General features: G+C 47.5%; 1 protein-coding gene across 1 annotated transcript in view; it reads right to left on the bottom strand.

The window, feature by feature from the left end:
* SEC24D (SEC24 homolog D, COPII component) overlaps positions 1–14,603 on the bottom strand; it is a 553,336-nt gene that overhangs the window by 253,456 nt on the left and 285,277 nt on the right. Inside the window, exon 9 of the mRNA XM_085634340.1 lies at positions 7,718–7,856. Coding sequence (XP_085490466.1) covers positions 7,718–7,856 — 139 coding nt within the window. The remainder of the gene's footprint in view (positions 1–7,717; positions 7,857–14,603) is intronic.

Below are 14,603 nucleotides of genomic sequence, written 5' to 3'. Positions count from 1 at the left end.
TTTTATAGAAACCTTAACTGCAAGCGACCAAACCAAAAGCAACAACACTGTTCTTCATTGTCAGTTTCCACTCTGACCTGCCATATGTGATACCCCTATGTCCTCAATTGGAGCGTTAAAAACCAGGCAAATGTTATAAATTTAGTCCTGAAGATGATCCCGTTAATCAATGAGCTTGGGATCGAAACGTCGACTTTTTAAAAATAGTGCCACAAATATCCATTGTGCTTACTCGTTGTGTGTCAAACTTGCTACAACTTCATTTATGCCTGCAAGTTGCAACGGCTCTCAGTCTTTGCCTGTAACTGTTGTTTGTCCTAAACTGTCTGCATTGTTATTCCCTTTTTTCCCCCCGCACGTTCCCCATGCTGTAGGGTGCAGGATTGTGCCCCACGATAAATGTAGTGTTTTCATTATCCTTGACCATATCCTTTAGTATCTGAAAAATAAAAATCCCCTGTCCGGCTGGACATTGGATGTGTATAGTAACCCATTGTGGTCTATATTTAATTTTATGTAAAATTTAGTGTCTGCTCAGGACCATTGTTTTCTACATATATAATTGATACCCGTGGTCCTTAGCCATTTTTCGGGTTCCCTTGTTTGTATAAAATCCAACGCCACCAGCTTAAGTTCCGCAGTTTCAACGCGGTCGGACAATTTGCCATGGTCAGCTCGCAAGAGCCCGAGGCTCGTGGATACCTGGGCTATGTCTCGGCGTAGCGCCTCCCCAGAGTCAGAAATGGCCTGGAGGATCCGGTCCATCTGTTGCTGCCGCAGTTCCTCCGCAAGCGCTCCAGCCGGGTCCTGGGCCTGAGGGTCCGGTGGGGTCTCCGCTCGATCCAGCGGGGTTGCCCCCATGCCGCGCCGCGGCTTCCCCATGGGCCGACCACAAGAGCCTCAACACGCCCCAGCCGGGAGGAGCCTCCCACGTCCGCCTCGTGTCAGCCGCAAGTCGTCCACCACAGGCACCCTCCGCACTCCCAGGGCGCAGGTCGCAATAGTCTCGGGCGCCTCCGCAAAGTGAGCAGTCGCCACACCAGGCACGCCGTGGTTCACCCACCAGGGTCCACCGCTTCCGCAGAGGAATCCAGCCAGCACCCAGCTGCCCCGCTCAGTGCGCTCCGTCAGGCGGCAGCTCGGCCGGGGGACAAAGGGGCAGTCCACACCACGTCTCCAGGAGAGTTACGGCGTCCCCAAAGCAGGTATCACAGGGCACTTCCCAGGGACCAGTCCCGCAGGGAAACGCGGGCCAGGCGGCACTAGAGCAGAGTCCCCCGCCGCAGCACGCCCTCCAGCCCCAAACGTCCTGCAGCCAGGCCTTCCCCTAGACCATGTCACCAGGGGCGGTGGGACGAAGGGGGAAGAGACCCACAGGCCAAAGTTCCAGGCGCGCCTGCACACTACCTCTGTCGCTCGCAGTCCGCTCACCAGGTCGATCCGCAGGGCACCCCCGCTAGGCCCGGTCCGCCTCGGTCGCCGACAGCACCGCGGCCGCTCCCGGGCCTCCGCAGCCAGCACACGCAGCGGCGGCAGCAGTCCGCCAGCAGTCCTCGACGACCTCAGGGGTCCACACAGGTCACTCCGCCTGCCTCCGCAGTTGGGCACTGCAGCGCGGGCCGGACGCTGCAGCAGCCGGGGCAATGGTCCCCTCCGCCGGCCACCAAGATACGCGAGGCCGCGGATGGCAGGCCCCGCGCAGGCCCAAAGTAAGATGGCCGGGGCTCTCCCAGCCGGACCCGCCTCCAGCGCTGACCAGCACAGCCTCCCGGGGCCGACACCCCGCGCGATCCGCAGGCAGGCGATTCACACGCACGGAGGGACCACCTCGGAGTCCGCAGCGCCGCCAGGGAAGTTGTAAAGCAGGATAAATTCCAAGACCGACACGGAGCTCCCAGCTCACGCGTCGATGCTCGGCCGAGTCCAAGCCACGCCCCCCTTGGAGGCCTTACTGTTGCAGGACAAGACAGCACACCATGACTGTCGAGTCCTTAAGCCAGCAGGCAGGGGTTGGCACCAATTTTCTGCAGCAGGGCTTCAGTCCTTTGATCAGCAGCTCTTCTTTGTCCTTTTCTTCTTTGTGTCAATCGAATCCGAGTTCAGGGTCCAGGGATTCCAACTAAATACTAAAGTTAGGGGCGTTTAAGGGGAAGACAGGTAGAATCCAATGAGCTGTCTACATTTAGGGTATCTACACCCTCTATCTATGGGAAGGGATACTACCCTGACCCTAACTGGCTAATTATCCCTCAAACCAAGATGGAGGGAAATGAAAAGTGGGGTCCACATCGCCTGCCCCACCTTAGGGGTGGTGCTGGCTGAATGGGGAGCCACTTCCTAATTTACATAATTTTACCTCCTGTCCTCCCGTCAAATGTGGAGCAGGAAAGGGGGGGTTGGCATCCTCCACTAGCTGGAGCTGCCTGGGTCGCATTTCAAAGGTCGCATCGCATTGGAAGGCCGTCCTGTCATGGGAGAGGTGTGAAGCACCTCCGCCCAGAGCAGGCTTTGTTCCTGGCCTCAGAGCGCTGGCTCTCACCCCATGAGATCAGAAACCTGTCTGGTGGTAGCAGGCTGGCTAAGACTAGCCAAAGACCACACCAGTGCTTGGTAGGTTTACAGGGGATCGTCTAAAGGGTCTCCTGTGTGCATTTATTAATAAATCCAACACTAGCATCAGTGAGGATTTACTAAGACAAGAGTTTGGTGCCAAACATCTTAGGGTACAGTGAAGCTATCATGGAACTAGGAAACTCGTAATGACAAGTATCCAGCCTTGTACTCTCTACATCTCCCTGTACATTTGCAATATCCAAGAATGGACTGGATATTGTAGGGTCCTATCTGCTCATGCAGATATCTCCACACATGGGATATGGTCCACCTAGCCTTGGGCAGTAAGGTCTGCAGTAAGGTTGACTTACCCATGCCTCATGCAGTGTATGGGTGCACGGCACACAGGAATGTGTGCCATGTTGATTCCTCAGTTTTCTCTGCACCAAGATACGCAGCCTGCAATGGCAGTGTGCATGGTCTTGGTGAGAGGGTCTATACGGTGGCACAATTTGTTCTGCAGCCCTAGTGGACCCTCTTCAGTCTCAATGCCCTAGGTGCCAGGAGTACCATTTTCTAGGGACTTATAGGGGTTGCCGAAGTGGTGCCAATTGTGGTTCATTTTTAGGAAAAGAACACTGGTACTGGAAACCTGGTTGGCAGGGACCCAATACACATCAAAGTTGCATCAAGAACCAGGAAAAAACTGTGGTGGGGGGATTGGGGGTTGGGAGTACTGCAACAGAGACCTAGTTTCTCAAGTCATCACAAAACATATGCATACGTTGTGTAGTGCAGAACACCTTCTGGCCCACAAGTCAGGTTCTAAATAAATGCTAGGTACAGGGAGGCACTTCATGACACTTGTTTGTTTTTCAGAATAATGTTCACATCCAAATGACATTTATAAACATTCTGTTTCCTCAAAAACCCTCATGCCTCACCCTCATAATCCTCCCATCAGCACTCACATCAGTCGTTGTGCCATTATTATTATTCGTTGAGTACACTTCAGTGCTTGTTCGGAAATCTCAGGCTCACACCCTCTGAATTCTACTGACCAGGCTATGCCCCTGATGCTATCCACTTTAACACAGAGAGTGAAGAGCGGGCCCGCACTGGCAGCTGCTCTCTGAGAACTGCCTGTCAGCGCAGCCTTCATTTCCATGTCATTGTGGGACTGCATGGATGAGGGGCTCACAGAGGGGATGGCAGTTCGTACAGCAAGAGTGCCAGAAACTTTCCACCATATTCTGTGGGTCTCTTGAGACCAAGAGGAAAGCAGGGGGATCCCCGCCAGTCAGAGTACAGACAGCACAATTTCACAATTCTTAAGCTAGACCGACAAATAAACAAAACTCATTTTTAGGTCTCGCCTGACCCAGCGCATGCGCTGGTCTGGCGAGACTTATTGAGAGGGCTCCAAAAAGTGCTACCAGGCCAGCCTAGAGCTATAGTGCATGTGCGCGCGCGCCGCTTTTACCGCGATTACTTTCACTTTCGCGGCCACACGGCCGCATGGCATAGCCAATAGCTCTCGCTTTTGGGACCTTTTAAGTGTTTAGTTATGCAACTGTTGCATGGCTAAACACTTATAAGGTCCCAAAGGCGAGACCTATTGGCTATGCCAATGCTTGTTAAACCTGTGTTCATGCTTTTGGATTCCTTTGGACAGCAAGAACAGCCAACAATATAACACAAGCCCCGCATAACAGGGGAAATTACCTACGGGAAAACTTAAACCCAAGAGGCCTAAAGGGAGGTAGGCAGGAGTTCTTGCAGTGCTGATGGCAGGTGTAGCAAGAATTATTCACAGATCATTTGTGCTTTCTTTCCAATGAGAAATAATACTAATATACCACAATAAAATAACACTTTTCATGTACCACTTGCAGAAGAATTTGCCAACGGAGAAGAATACATTGCCACCAGTGGACTGTAAATCACTAAAATGTTGGGGGCGTTCATGGATTTGTGGAACAAGTTACTTACCTTCAGTAACTCTTTCTGGTAGAGACTATCTAGTCGCAAATGCCTCACCCTATGAATAGATACCAAAGCAGCACCTGTTTGGAGGTGGGTCTGTGGGTGGACTCAAACCAGAAAGTCCTGCAGGACCTAGCGGGCAAAATGCCCCTCTCACTGAACCTGACCATCCAAACAATAGTGCTTTATGAACGTATGGAGGGATGCCCATGTCGCTGCCTGGCAAACGCCCAGGACAGGGACTCCATGTGCCAATGCAGTGGTAGCAATTTTGGCCCAGGTAGAATGAGCACGCATTCTCATTTGTACCTGTAACAAAGACGCAAAAGGAGTTGTAGGGCTGATGAAGTTAGCGAAGTGGAGCAAATAAGCCCAGGGAGCGCGACATGACCCTGCTCTCATTAAGCAACTCGAGAGTAGTCTGCCTTGTCCCCCAAGCAGGCGAGTCCTGTCAAATGGCATGTCCATTGAAGGACGACTGTCCATTGCTTGAAAAAACAGTGGACCTCAGCAAAGTATGGTGATGAATTGCTACACTGGTACCAATGGCCCACCCGGGTCAATGGTATCCAAGCCACAAATAATTATTAACTTGTTTGCATCGCAACTGTCCTGTACAGACTGATCAAGGACAGGCAGGAGATCTTCAGGGATACCTCCATGGACTTGAGCCACCGAATTCCAAAACGTGTGGCAATAGCGCCCCAGCTGACAGCTGCCATTTACTGACTTATGCGCCAAACTCGTGGATGGGAAGGCTCTCTTCCCGAATGTCCCCTCCCTTCTTGATTCCCTATTGGGGGTAGAAATTGGAAATCTGTTGTGTTCGCTTTGCTCACAGATGCCTGCACCACCAAGCTTTCAGGTGAGGGGTGCTGAGATAGAAATGAAAGATTGCTTGGGCGAGGGTGATGGCATTGTGTAATTTGGGAGTTAACGGGGGGTCAGAACAAGGTTTAGCGCCTGCCCCCAACAAAATATCCATAAGGGCCTCGCTAAAAGGTAAGAGAGGGTTCGATAGTTTGCGGCGGTCAAGGACTTCAGCTGCCCTACGCATTACCACGGTGCAGGAAGCACTCTCCTCAGTGGCAGAACCAGGGTGTGATAGGCGCCCAAACTCAGGGGAGGTATCAAGGCCACTAGCCTTCTGCAGGTCCTCATACCAATTCGGCTTGTGATAAGCCAATCTTTCCACATGCATCATAGATATTGTGTGCATCCAAGCCAAACAGAGAATGCAGGGTGTGCATTCATTGTTGTAGAGGTAGATCAAGGAGAAAGTGGATCCTCATCGGTGGCCGGTCACGGCCTCGGTCAACGTCGAACCAGTGGCAATTCTACATCAGAGAACACAATCGGGGCATCATCTTCTGGATGCTGATGGAGTCCGCATCGAGGCACCGAGAACCAATGTGGAACCGGGCGTGGCCCCGGTAGGACCTCGGAAGATCCGACTGGCGCAGAGGGCGAAGTCACCGGTGGTAATCCCAAACTCGTGACTACTGGGGCTTGCAGGTGTGCCAGGAGTCGGCAATGGTCCAAAGAGTCAGCTCACGGCCTCGCTGAACTCGGATCTGTTTCAGAGTGGCAGATGGTCCCGGAACTGGGTTGTGCATGAACAACCGGTGAGATCGGCTCTGAAGTCGAACGACGTATGGTGCTGTCCCCGAGCCTTCCTAGGGGAATACGAGTGGTGAGAAGGGGCAGAGTCCTGCTAAAATTTCACGTGGTTCTTCTTTGACCCACCTGAGGATTTGGATCGAGACAAAGGCCGACCTCCGGAACGACTTCTGGATCTTGAATGAGCCTGGGACCCAACTTTTGACTGGGACCGGTCTTGTCATGGAGTCTTTCAGTGCTTGGTGATGTACAGTTTCGCTTTGCAGTCTCATATAGCCTTTGGGTTCATCAACACGCAGTCATTCAAAGCCTTCGAGTCATGGCTCATCAACGTGTTGTTTTGAGAGGTGAATTGTTTCTTGCACACTGAAAAAGTGTGATGAGAGATAGCCCTGGATCCACATCTGGTGGCGCGGAAAGAAAGGAACGGACTTCAGGACACAGGATTATCACCTATGTATGGTCCGAACATCATTTCCGGGGCGGAAGGTCGTCAGTGTTAAGCTGTATGGCGCGCAGAGGTACTGCTGAAAAGATGTTTACGGATCGAATCTGATGCCTGGGGAATATTGAAATGGTGAGGAATGTGCAGCTTTTGAATTTGGATATGCATTTTTTTGTTTGTTTTTTCTCTTATTTTCAGTATACTGAAATCTTAAAGTCTGGTAGGGATATGACATTTTTCGTTTCCTAACACTGAGGTTTTCAAAATGAAAAAACAATGCTTTATAGTAACATGCTTGCCTCAGAGACTAATCTGGATTGCAGTACACCCAGTTTGCGGCGTGTATGTATGAAAAGGCTTGGAGTCCTCACACTAATTCATAACTTAGTTACCTGCCCTTAACGCAGGCATCAGAATGAATGAACCTATCCTGTCCAGGAATAATCTCCAATTTAAGGCCCCACTTAAAAGTACTGTTAGGACAGGGTCTCTGTTAATTTGTTTTATAAACAAACTCCTAATATGAGCCTGCACCAGATACCAGGAGGAACTGTTCCAAATAATAATTATGCTTCATGGCTGCCAAATCCTACTCCAAAATCTGCTCTTATGCATCCTTTGGAAACCGTGTCATGTACTGTTTACAATTTTTAGCCCTGGAACTGGTTCGACATTACCTACTGTAATTCAAAATGTACTGCTAAATATATTGATAATCCTTATACGATTAATGCGTTCTCTGATTTCCAGTGTCAATTACTTGGGCTTCTCGAGTTTTCTAAAGTAAACGCTAAGGTGGTGATACTATAAGAGTATTTACTTTAATGTCGCTAGAAGTTACATGCCGCCAACTAGTGCACTACATGCCAATGGCAACAACACATCCTGATTACCAGGGAACCTGCAACCAAAAAGGAAGCTTGAGTAACAGCTCCTGAGCCCAAAGGCTTGAACATGCAAAGGAGGTTTAGCAAGCTAGGTCAAGCCGCCTGCTGCAGAGAACCTCTGTGCTTGTTACAGTGCTATGACCGAATACACACAGGAAGATGGTATCATACGTTCATTTCAATAAGGATATTGTTCTGAGAAAAATCAATTTCAAATTTCACTCACCTTCATTGACACAGTTGCAAAATCCACACTGATACCTCCGCCCACCTTCGATAAACTGCATGAACGGACACATATAAGCTTTGCATCTATTGCATCGGAGCGGCCCGGTCTCACCATGGTCCACCAGATAAAGAGGTGTCTAGAAGGAAAGCATTCAAATGAATGTTCTGAATACAGCAAATGTATGTGCCACTCAGTAAAGACTAACACTAGGTACTCCAAGAAACAGGTGAAGAAGGCCAACTTGGCCAAAATACATCAACAACAATTGATAAAGCAACTTCATGCTATATTTAATAAAGCTGTTGTGACCGATTTGATGTCCCGCTATGGTGTGAGCAACTTAACTATGGGCTGCCTCGTCACTCAAAGTGGTTTCAGATAGAATTGAGCCAGTGCACTCTGGTGCTCTGCACATCTGGCTACCTTGAAGACACCGTCCAGGGCGGTGGACAAAGTGTGGAGTTAGGATTACCCTACCAAGCACACATAAGAATTTGAACTCCATGCATGATGCATGGACAGAGTATTTTTCCAACAGAATTCAGGATTCCGAGAATCCTCTGAAGCAGGTTTTCGGGATTATGCATGAGCTCGCCAATCTCATAACAGCCTGTGAGCACATCCCATCAGCAGAGGGATTATGCATGCAATATCGAAATTCTTTTGCAGGAAGTGTAGAATAATTAGTCAGATGGCAGCAGATTGATTTTTATTAAAGATTAGCTAAAACGCTTCTTTGACTATAACTACCGAAGCAGTGGCATCTCTTTTCAGTTCCCCCTTTTATCAGATGTCACCTGCACGCAGTGGGCTAGACCCAAACAACATTCTGTAGTTAAAGATGTGAAAGGTCATTGTAGGTCTCTTGACCAAGCCATCACGGGCACCATGGGGGGGGGGGTCCTTGCCTTGGCAACATGCATGGGTACGTTTGGGACAGCCAAACCTGGCAGACCAACACCCACAATCCTTCACCCAACTCTCTCTCTCTCTCTCTCTCTCTCTCTCTCTCTCTCTCTCTCTCTCTCTCTCTCTCTCTCTCTCTCTCTCTCTCTCTCTCTCTCTCTCTCTCTCTCTCTCTCTCTCTCTCTCTCTCTCTCTCTCTCTCTCTCTCTCTCTCTCTCTCTCTCTCTCTCTCTCTCTCTCTCTCTCTCTCTCTCTCTCTCTCTCTCTCTCTCTCTCTCTCTCTCTCTCTCTCTCTCTCTCTCTCTCTCTCTCTCTCTCTCTCTCTCTCTCTCTCTCTATATATATATATATATATATATATATATATATATATTTATTTACTTTGGTCCTATTTAATGCTTTACTTAGCACTATTCACCTCTGTAAGCTTACCCTTGCCTAGGCATTTTGGCAGTAAAATCACTTATTTGCTAAATTAAATCACGTAAACAAAAATAAAATGAGGGATCTAATCATGAATCTATATCTTTGCTTTTTCACTCATTCCACTCAATCACTAACAAACGGGGGTGATTGTTTTGCACTGTAAGACTTTTCAAGTATTTTATAAAGATTTTTGTTGCGTTTTTTAATGATAAAGAAAGTCTATGCCTCTCATAGGAAACAAATGAGGCTTTACGCCAAGGAGCACGTCGGATTTTCACAAGTGGGTCGTAAGGTGGTAATAGAGTGTTGAAATGAAGGGTACAGACGGAAATCATATTATTCAGCCTCAGCAAATAATTTTAAATATGCCTACGTTTTGTCGATAGCCACAGACTGTGAACTTGAAGCAAAATGTACGCCCGCTGAAGCGGTTAAAGTGTGCCACTTGGCAAATGTTCACTTCTTCACTTGCCAAGGTAAGGTTACAAATCCCAGGCAGACTTGAGACATCTTTGCTGCAACAAAGTCTCATTTTTTTTTTGGTGCAGTTTTATATAGCGCGCACTAGAGACAAAGGTATTGGAGTGGTTTACATGAGCACCAGTTACGTTACACAAGGACACATGAATTTTTGGTGGGCATGGGGAGATTCATTGATTTGTCCAGAATCACAGAATGTTGAGCTGACGTCGAGACTCGAACTTGGTTTCCCAGTTCTAAAGTCGGCAGCTCAGGCTGTTCCGACACACCCTCGACCTACTTAATCCTTCTCCTCCTCAGTTTTTGCGCCAAAGTTCACGAAGGACATCCCTTGAGTATCAGACATGACCCATCATTCACATCTGACAAACGCTGCCTGGAAGTGATCTTCTGTAACAACTGCTGCACACAACTTTTACAGTGCTTAATTTGTAAAAGTACAAGTGTAGGGGCACAGCTAACTGCCATATTTGCCAAATACAAAGGTTGCTTAGTGTTTATTCCACGTCTTGCCCATTTCTTCTATTACTATATGCTTATTGCCTTCTTATCTCTCTTCCAGGTTCTTTTTCATCCCTGCTTACTTCATTTGTCACTGTCTTCCTGTGTTTATCTTCCGACCTTCTTTCTCCCTTTTCTGAATTTCTTTGTACTGCAGTAGTTAAAAGGTCTGATGATCTAAAATAAGTCCTGGTCCCCAAAAATAGGTGGTAGTGCCCACCACCTGGACAAATTAAGCACGGATGCATTCTCTTTTTCTGAGCCCCCAAGTCAGTTACTCTTCAGGGCCACGTGCGGCTCTCATCTCAATGACTAATATAAAGAGCCTCTGTAATTATAAAACTGTAAATGTAGTTTACTTTCTTTCTGTCATTTACCCATATTCTGCTTTTACTGGTAAAATGTCTAATACGTGTACAAATTGCTCCGTCTGGGAGCGATGCAATTTGGAAATGTGCCATGGTCATATAAATTCTAAGTATAGCACTTCAACATCCTCTTGTACAATGTCAGCGCTATACAGAAATCCAAGTACATAAATGAAATATATGAGGTTGCTGCCTGATCCCTGCAATACCTTCTCCAATGTATACTCGCCTCCTACTTGCCACAAGTATATCTTATGTGTAATCCGTCTTTCTACTGGAAATAACTGCTCATCGTCAACAACAGCTCGTCATATTCCAGAAATGCCGGTGTTATCAGCAAGTGCTCCCTTGGTACTTCTAAAAAGTCTTCGACACACTCATAGCTATATGTTCCTCAGCATTCCCTAATTTTGGCACATTGGCAAACAGGCGGGGGGCAAGAGACTTTGAAGACGGCCTCGTGTTTACTCATCCTGACAGCAGCCAAGTATGCCACCGCCAAGAAAAGCAACCCCTGATCCTGTGCTAGCTCCCACTCGGCCTGAACCAGCAGCGAAAAAAGCTGCTGACGAGTAGGTCAGAGCAGAGGAGCGCAGGGGACTCTGGGAAGACAGGTGTGCACGTGCTCTCTTTGCAAAGCCCTTTGTAGCAGCAAAGTGCCTCTTAGCATTACTCCATGTCACTGATTAGAAAGGCCCCTCATCTGCCACATGTCCGCACTCGCATCTGACCGGAAAGGGCTCTCATCATTTTTTTTTTCTGGGGGGGGGGGGGTTGCTTTTGAGGCAAGCATCCAAAAGCCCCTGCACTATCAAGGAAAACACCAAAGGGACACATTTTGAAAAGTAGCACTGCCAATAAATATTGCATCAAAGCACCCAAGTCTGATGCGCGCTCACCATCCTCAGAATAGCGATAGTTGCTATGAGGCTCGCTTGTTTGTTTAGTTTAGATCCTCTTTCCAAGTAGACTCCTAAGAATTTAAAGAAGCTCAGTCAACTTTCATAGAATTTGTTATTTAAAAAGTCCCTAAATGTAAAAAGTCCCGAAATGTACTGCACGTCCAGTGAACTTCAAAACCACTCAATAAAAGTTAATCAAGAAAGACAATGCCTCCATGTTTGGACATTGGTTTCAGTCTCCGGTTTAATGACATTCTGCAGATGTCTCATTCTCCTATTTATGTCCCTGCTAATTTGGTGCTTTTGGTTCGACGTGACAACGTCTATTAATATTCCTTCTATAAATGCTTTGGAAGAACTCTGCTTCTCTGAACAGACCTGTTCTCAGACGAGCAATAATTGGGTCTAGCTGCTTGTACACCGGATGCATGAGGACAGGTCCTGGGAGCGTGCACCTACAGCCTTCTGTAGTGATGCATTCAGCCAGTGGTTACACAAGTTCCTCCACAGAAAAGAGACCCTCAGTATGGCCATAACTGAGGAGTTCTGAAAAAATAACCTCCTTTTGCCTTTGCGAACCCCCTACTGCTAACAACGGTTGCACAGCGGCCACACCCAGGACATAATATGGCATGGATGAGCTAGATAAAATGATGGCCTCTTCGCCTGACATGGAGGTTTACCAGCAAGGACATGGGAACTGCAGCCCTTCCCTGGTCTTAGGTCCCAGCACAATATTCAGGGGGGAATGTTCAGAATAACAAGATATTTTGATCCCTACAGGAGGGTAGAGGTGGGCAGCTTACTAATTAGTAGCATTTTATAAATTCCATGTTGACGGTTCTCTCTCTGAGAGAGATGGAAGCTTTGTAGACTTAAGCAGCACCACTAAAGAGCTTTCAAAGAATATTCAATGCATTGCACACATGTTGCAAGCAATCAACATAACTTTCCCTGTCCTTTTATGAGCCAGGGAAAAGGTCAAACTACATTTACATTCTGTATGTAGATACAGAATGATGGATAAAGGAGGATCTCTTATATTAGACCACTCCTCTATAGGAACCTCGATCCATCCACTGCAGCAAGCTACAGGCCAAGGTTTAATGGCCCATTCCTATGCAAACTATTCAAAGCAGCGGTTTTTACTCACCAGTTATCACAGAGGAAAAGAACTAAACATTGTGTCAGCATCCTAGATTCAGACCTGGTAGAAGCGCAGAGGCAGCCCTCATATCAATTTTGGAGGACCTAAAACAGATAGTAGACAACAACAGAGTGGCCACCCTACTATTTCTGGGTTTATCAGCTGCATTTGGGTCTGTCTACTATCCGACACTACTACACAAACTTCATCCTCTCGAAATACGCATAAACGCTCAAAAATGTATATCCTCACACCCCAAAAACAGATAAAGCTTGGTATTCCTGTCACCGTTCATCTTCACCCCTCACAACCAACATTGGGGCGTCCCCTCAAGAGTCAGTCATCTTTTTTCTCCTATTCAACATCTATCTACACTCCTTACCTGAACTGATCAGATCTAACCTAATCTGTTCCAATTATCCAGACAATACAGAAATCATTCGCTAACTGGAAGGCGAGGAAGACCACAAGTCAAGACCTGATGACTATTTCGGTGTCTTAGATGCATGTGTAGTGCTTAACTTCCTGAAGCTCAATACCACAAGGAGAAAGATCAAGACCTACGACCATGACCTGTAGACAATGGCACAAACACTAAACTATGCCCATTTGCTATAGAAGTTGGTGTCCTACCAGCTGCATCAAGAGAGGCTAAAAAAGAATTAATGCTTGCCAGCATGGAATTTAGTTTTGGAAACTGAAAAAAATCTTAGACTAAACCGCTTGTTTAAAGACGAGGGAAAGCCAGATTTATCCATATCCTTCTAATATTTTAAAAGTAATCCATTTATGATTTTGCGCACCAGTACAAATCTGCTGCAGGAGACATACTGGGCATTAAAGTTATCACCCACTTCCAATTCAGTGTCTTAAAATTCCAGCAAATAAAGAATTGTACATCCTGGAACATATTTCCCTCTGTCCAAGGGGTCTTGCTTATCCCTCCATACTTTCAAGCAAATAAGTAGATGGGTCTAGTATGGGATTGTAGGAAGCTAGCTCTGTATTTACTATACCAAAAAGAGGTATAGTGTGCACAAAGTCCAGTACATCCCCACAGGTACAGCAGAGGATAAAGAAGATAATCCCTTACTCTAAATTTAGTGGTAGCTGGGCTGAGCAGTTAGGCATATCAGAGGGTAGTGTTAAGCATTTACTGTACCCACTCAGGCAAGCAAGGATGTCACACACTCAAAGACTGAATCCAGACCAATTGTAAGGATAAAAAGTTTATACTTTGTATTTTATTCAAGAACCAAGGTTTACTTAGTGGAGATAGGTTTGCAATATCTCAAAGTAACACTACTTTTCAGGAAATACAGTACTGGTTGAAGAATGTCGAAATATACTTTTGCAGTCTGTTATTACTTTTGTAAATGCAGAACAATTACAGTTTAGGCTTTGCAATGTAAAGACAGGCAATGCAAGGTATTGGTTTGAGTTCAATGCAATCCTATGGAGGAAGACAAGGTTAGTAACTTATGGGCCATAACTAAGGTTAGGAGTTCAGTCTCGGCTTTGTAGCACTGGCACGGGACAAGGGTCAGGCAGGTACAAAGAGTGCACCTTGAGCGGCACAGAGGTGGCCGGGTGCAAAGGTGAAAGGAGAGGCCGGTGCCCAATGCTATTGAGACGGGGCACTCCGAAGAGCACCGTCTACAGGAAGGTTCCTGCGATTGCAGGGCCAGAGCCCAGGGATCAATGATCATCATAAAGGGAGCTACAAGTAGGCACGAAGAGCCCACCTCCAGTCTCACACGGGCGGCAGGGTGCAAGAACAGTGTCGGGCTCCCAATGGAGGTCAAAGGAGATCGTCGGTCAGGAAGACATGCTGCAGGCTCAAAACAGGAGACTTGGTTAGGGTCACAGTGACTGGAGGAAGTTGGAAGTCGAAGTGAGGCTGCAGGCGTCGAAGTGGAGGTCGGAGGAGGTCGTCTAATACTGGATCCCAGGTCAGGATCACCAGGGGGACCTCGCTGTGGTGTTGGGCCACTCGGACTCAGGCTGTGGGAGTCCGGGGCAAAGTGGTGTAGACCCGCGGTTCCGTCGGGGTCCAGAGTCTGGGCTTGGGTTTGTTGGTAGACAAATCCAGTGTCCACGGGAGATCAGAGTCTTTCTCGAAGGCAGGCCAGATCTCCAGGGTTCTTATAGGC

The sequence above is a fragment of the Triturus cristatus genome, chromosome 2_1, assembly GCF_964204655.1.
Source record: "Triturus cristatus chromosome 2_1, aTriCri1.1, whole genome shotgun sequence".
Lineage (NCBI taxonomy): Eukaryota > Metazoa > Chordata > Amphibia > Caudata > Salamandridae > Triturus > Triturus cristatus.
This window is presented reverse-complemented; position numbering and strand designations above follow the sequence as displayed.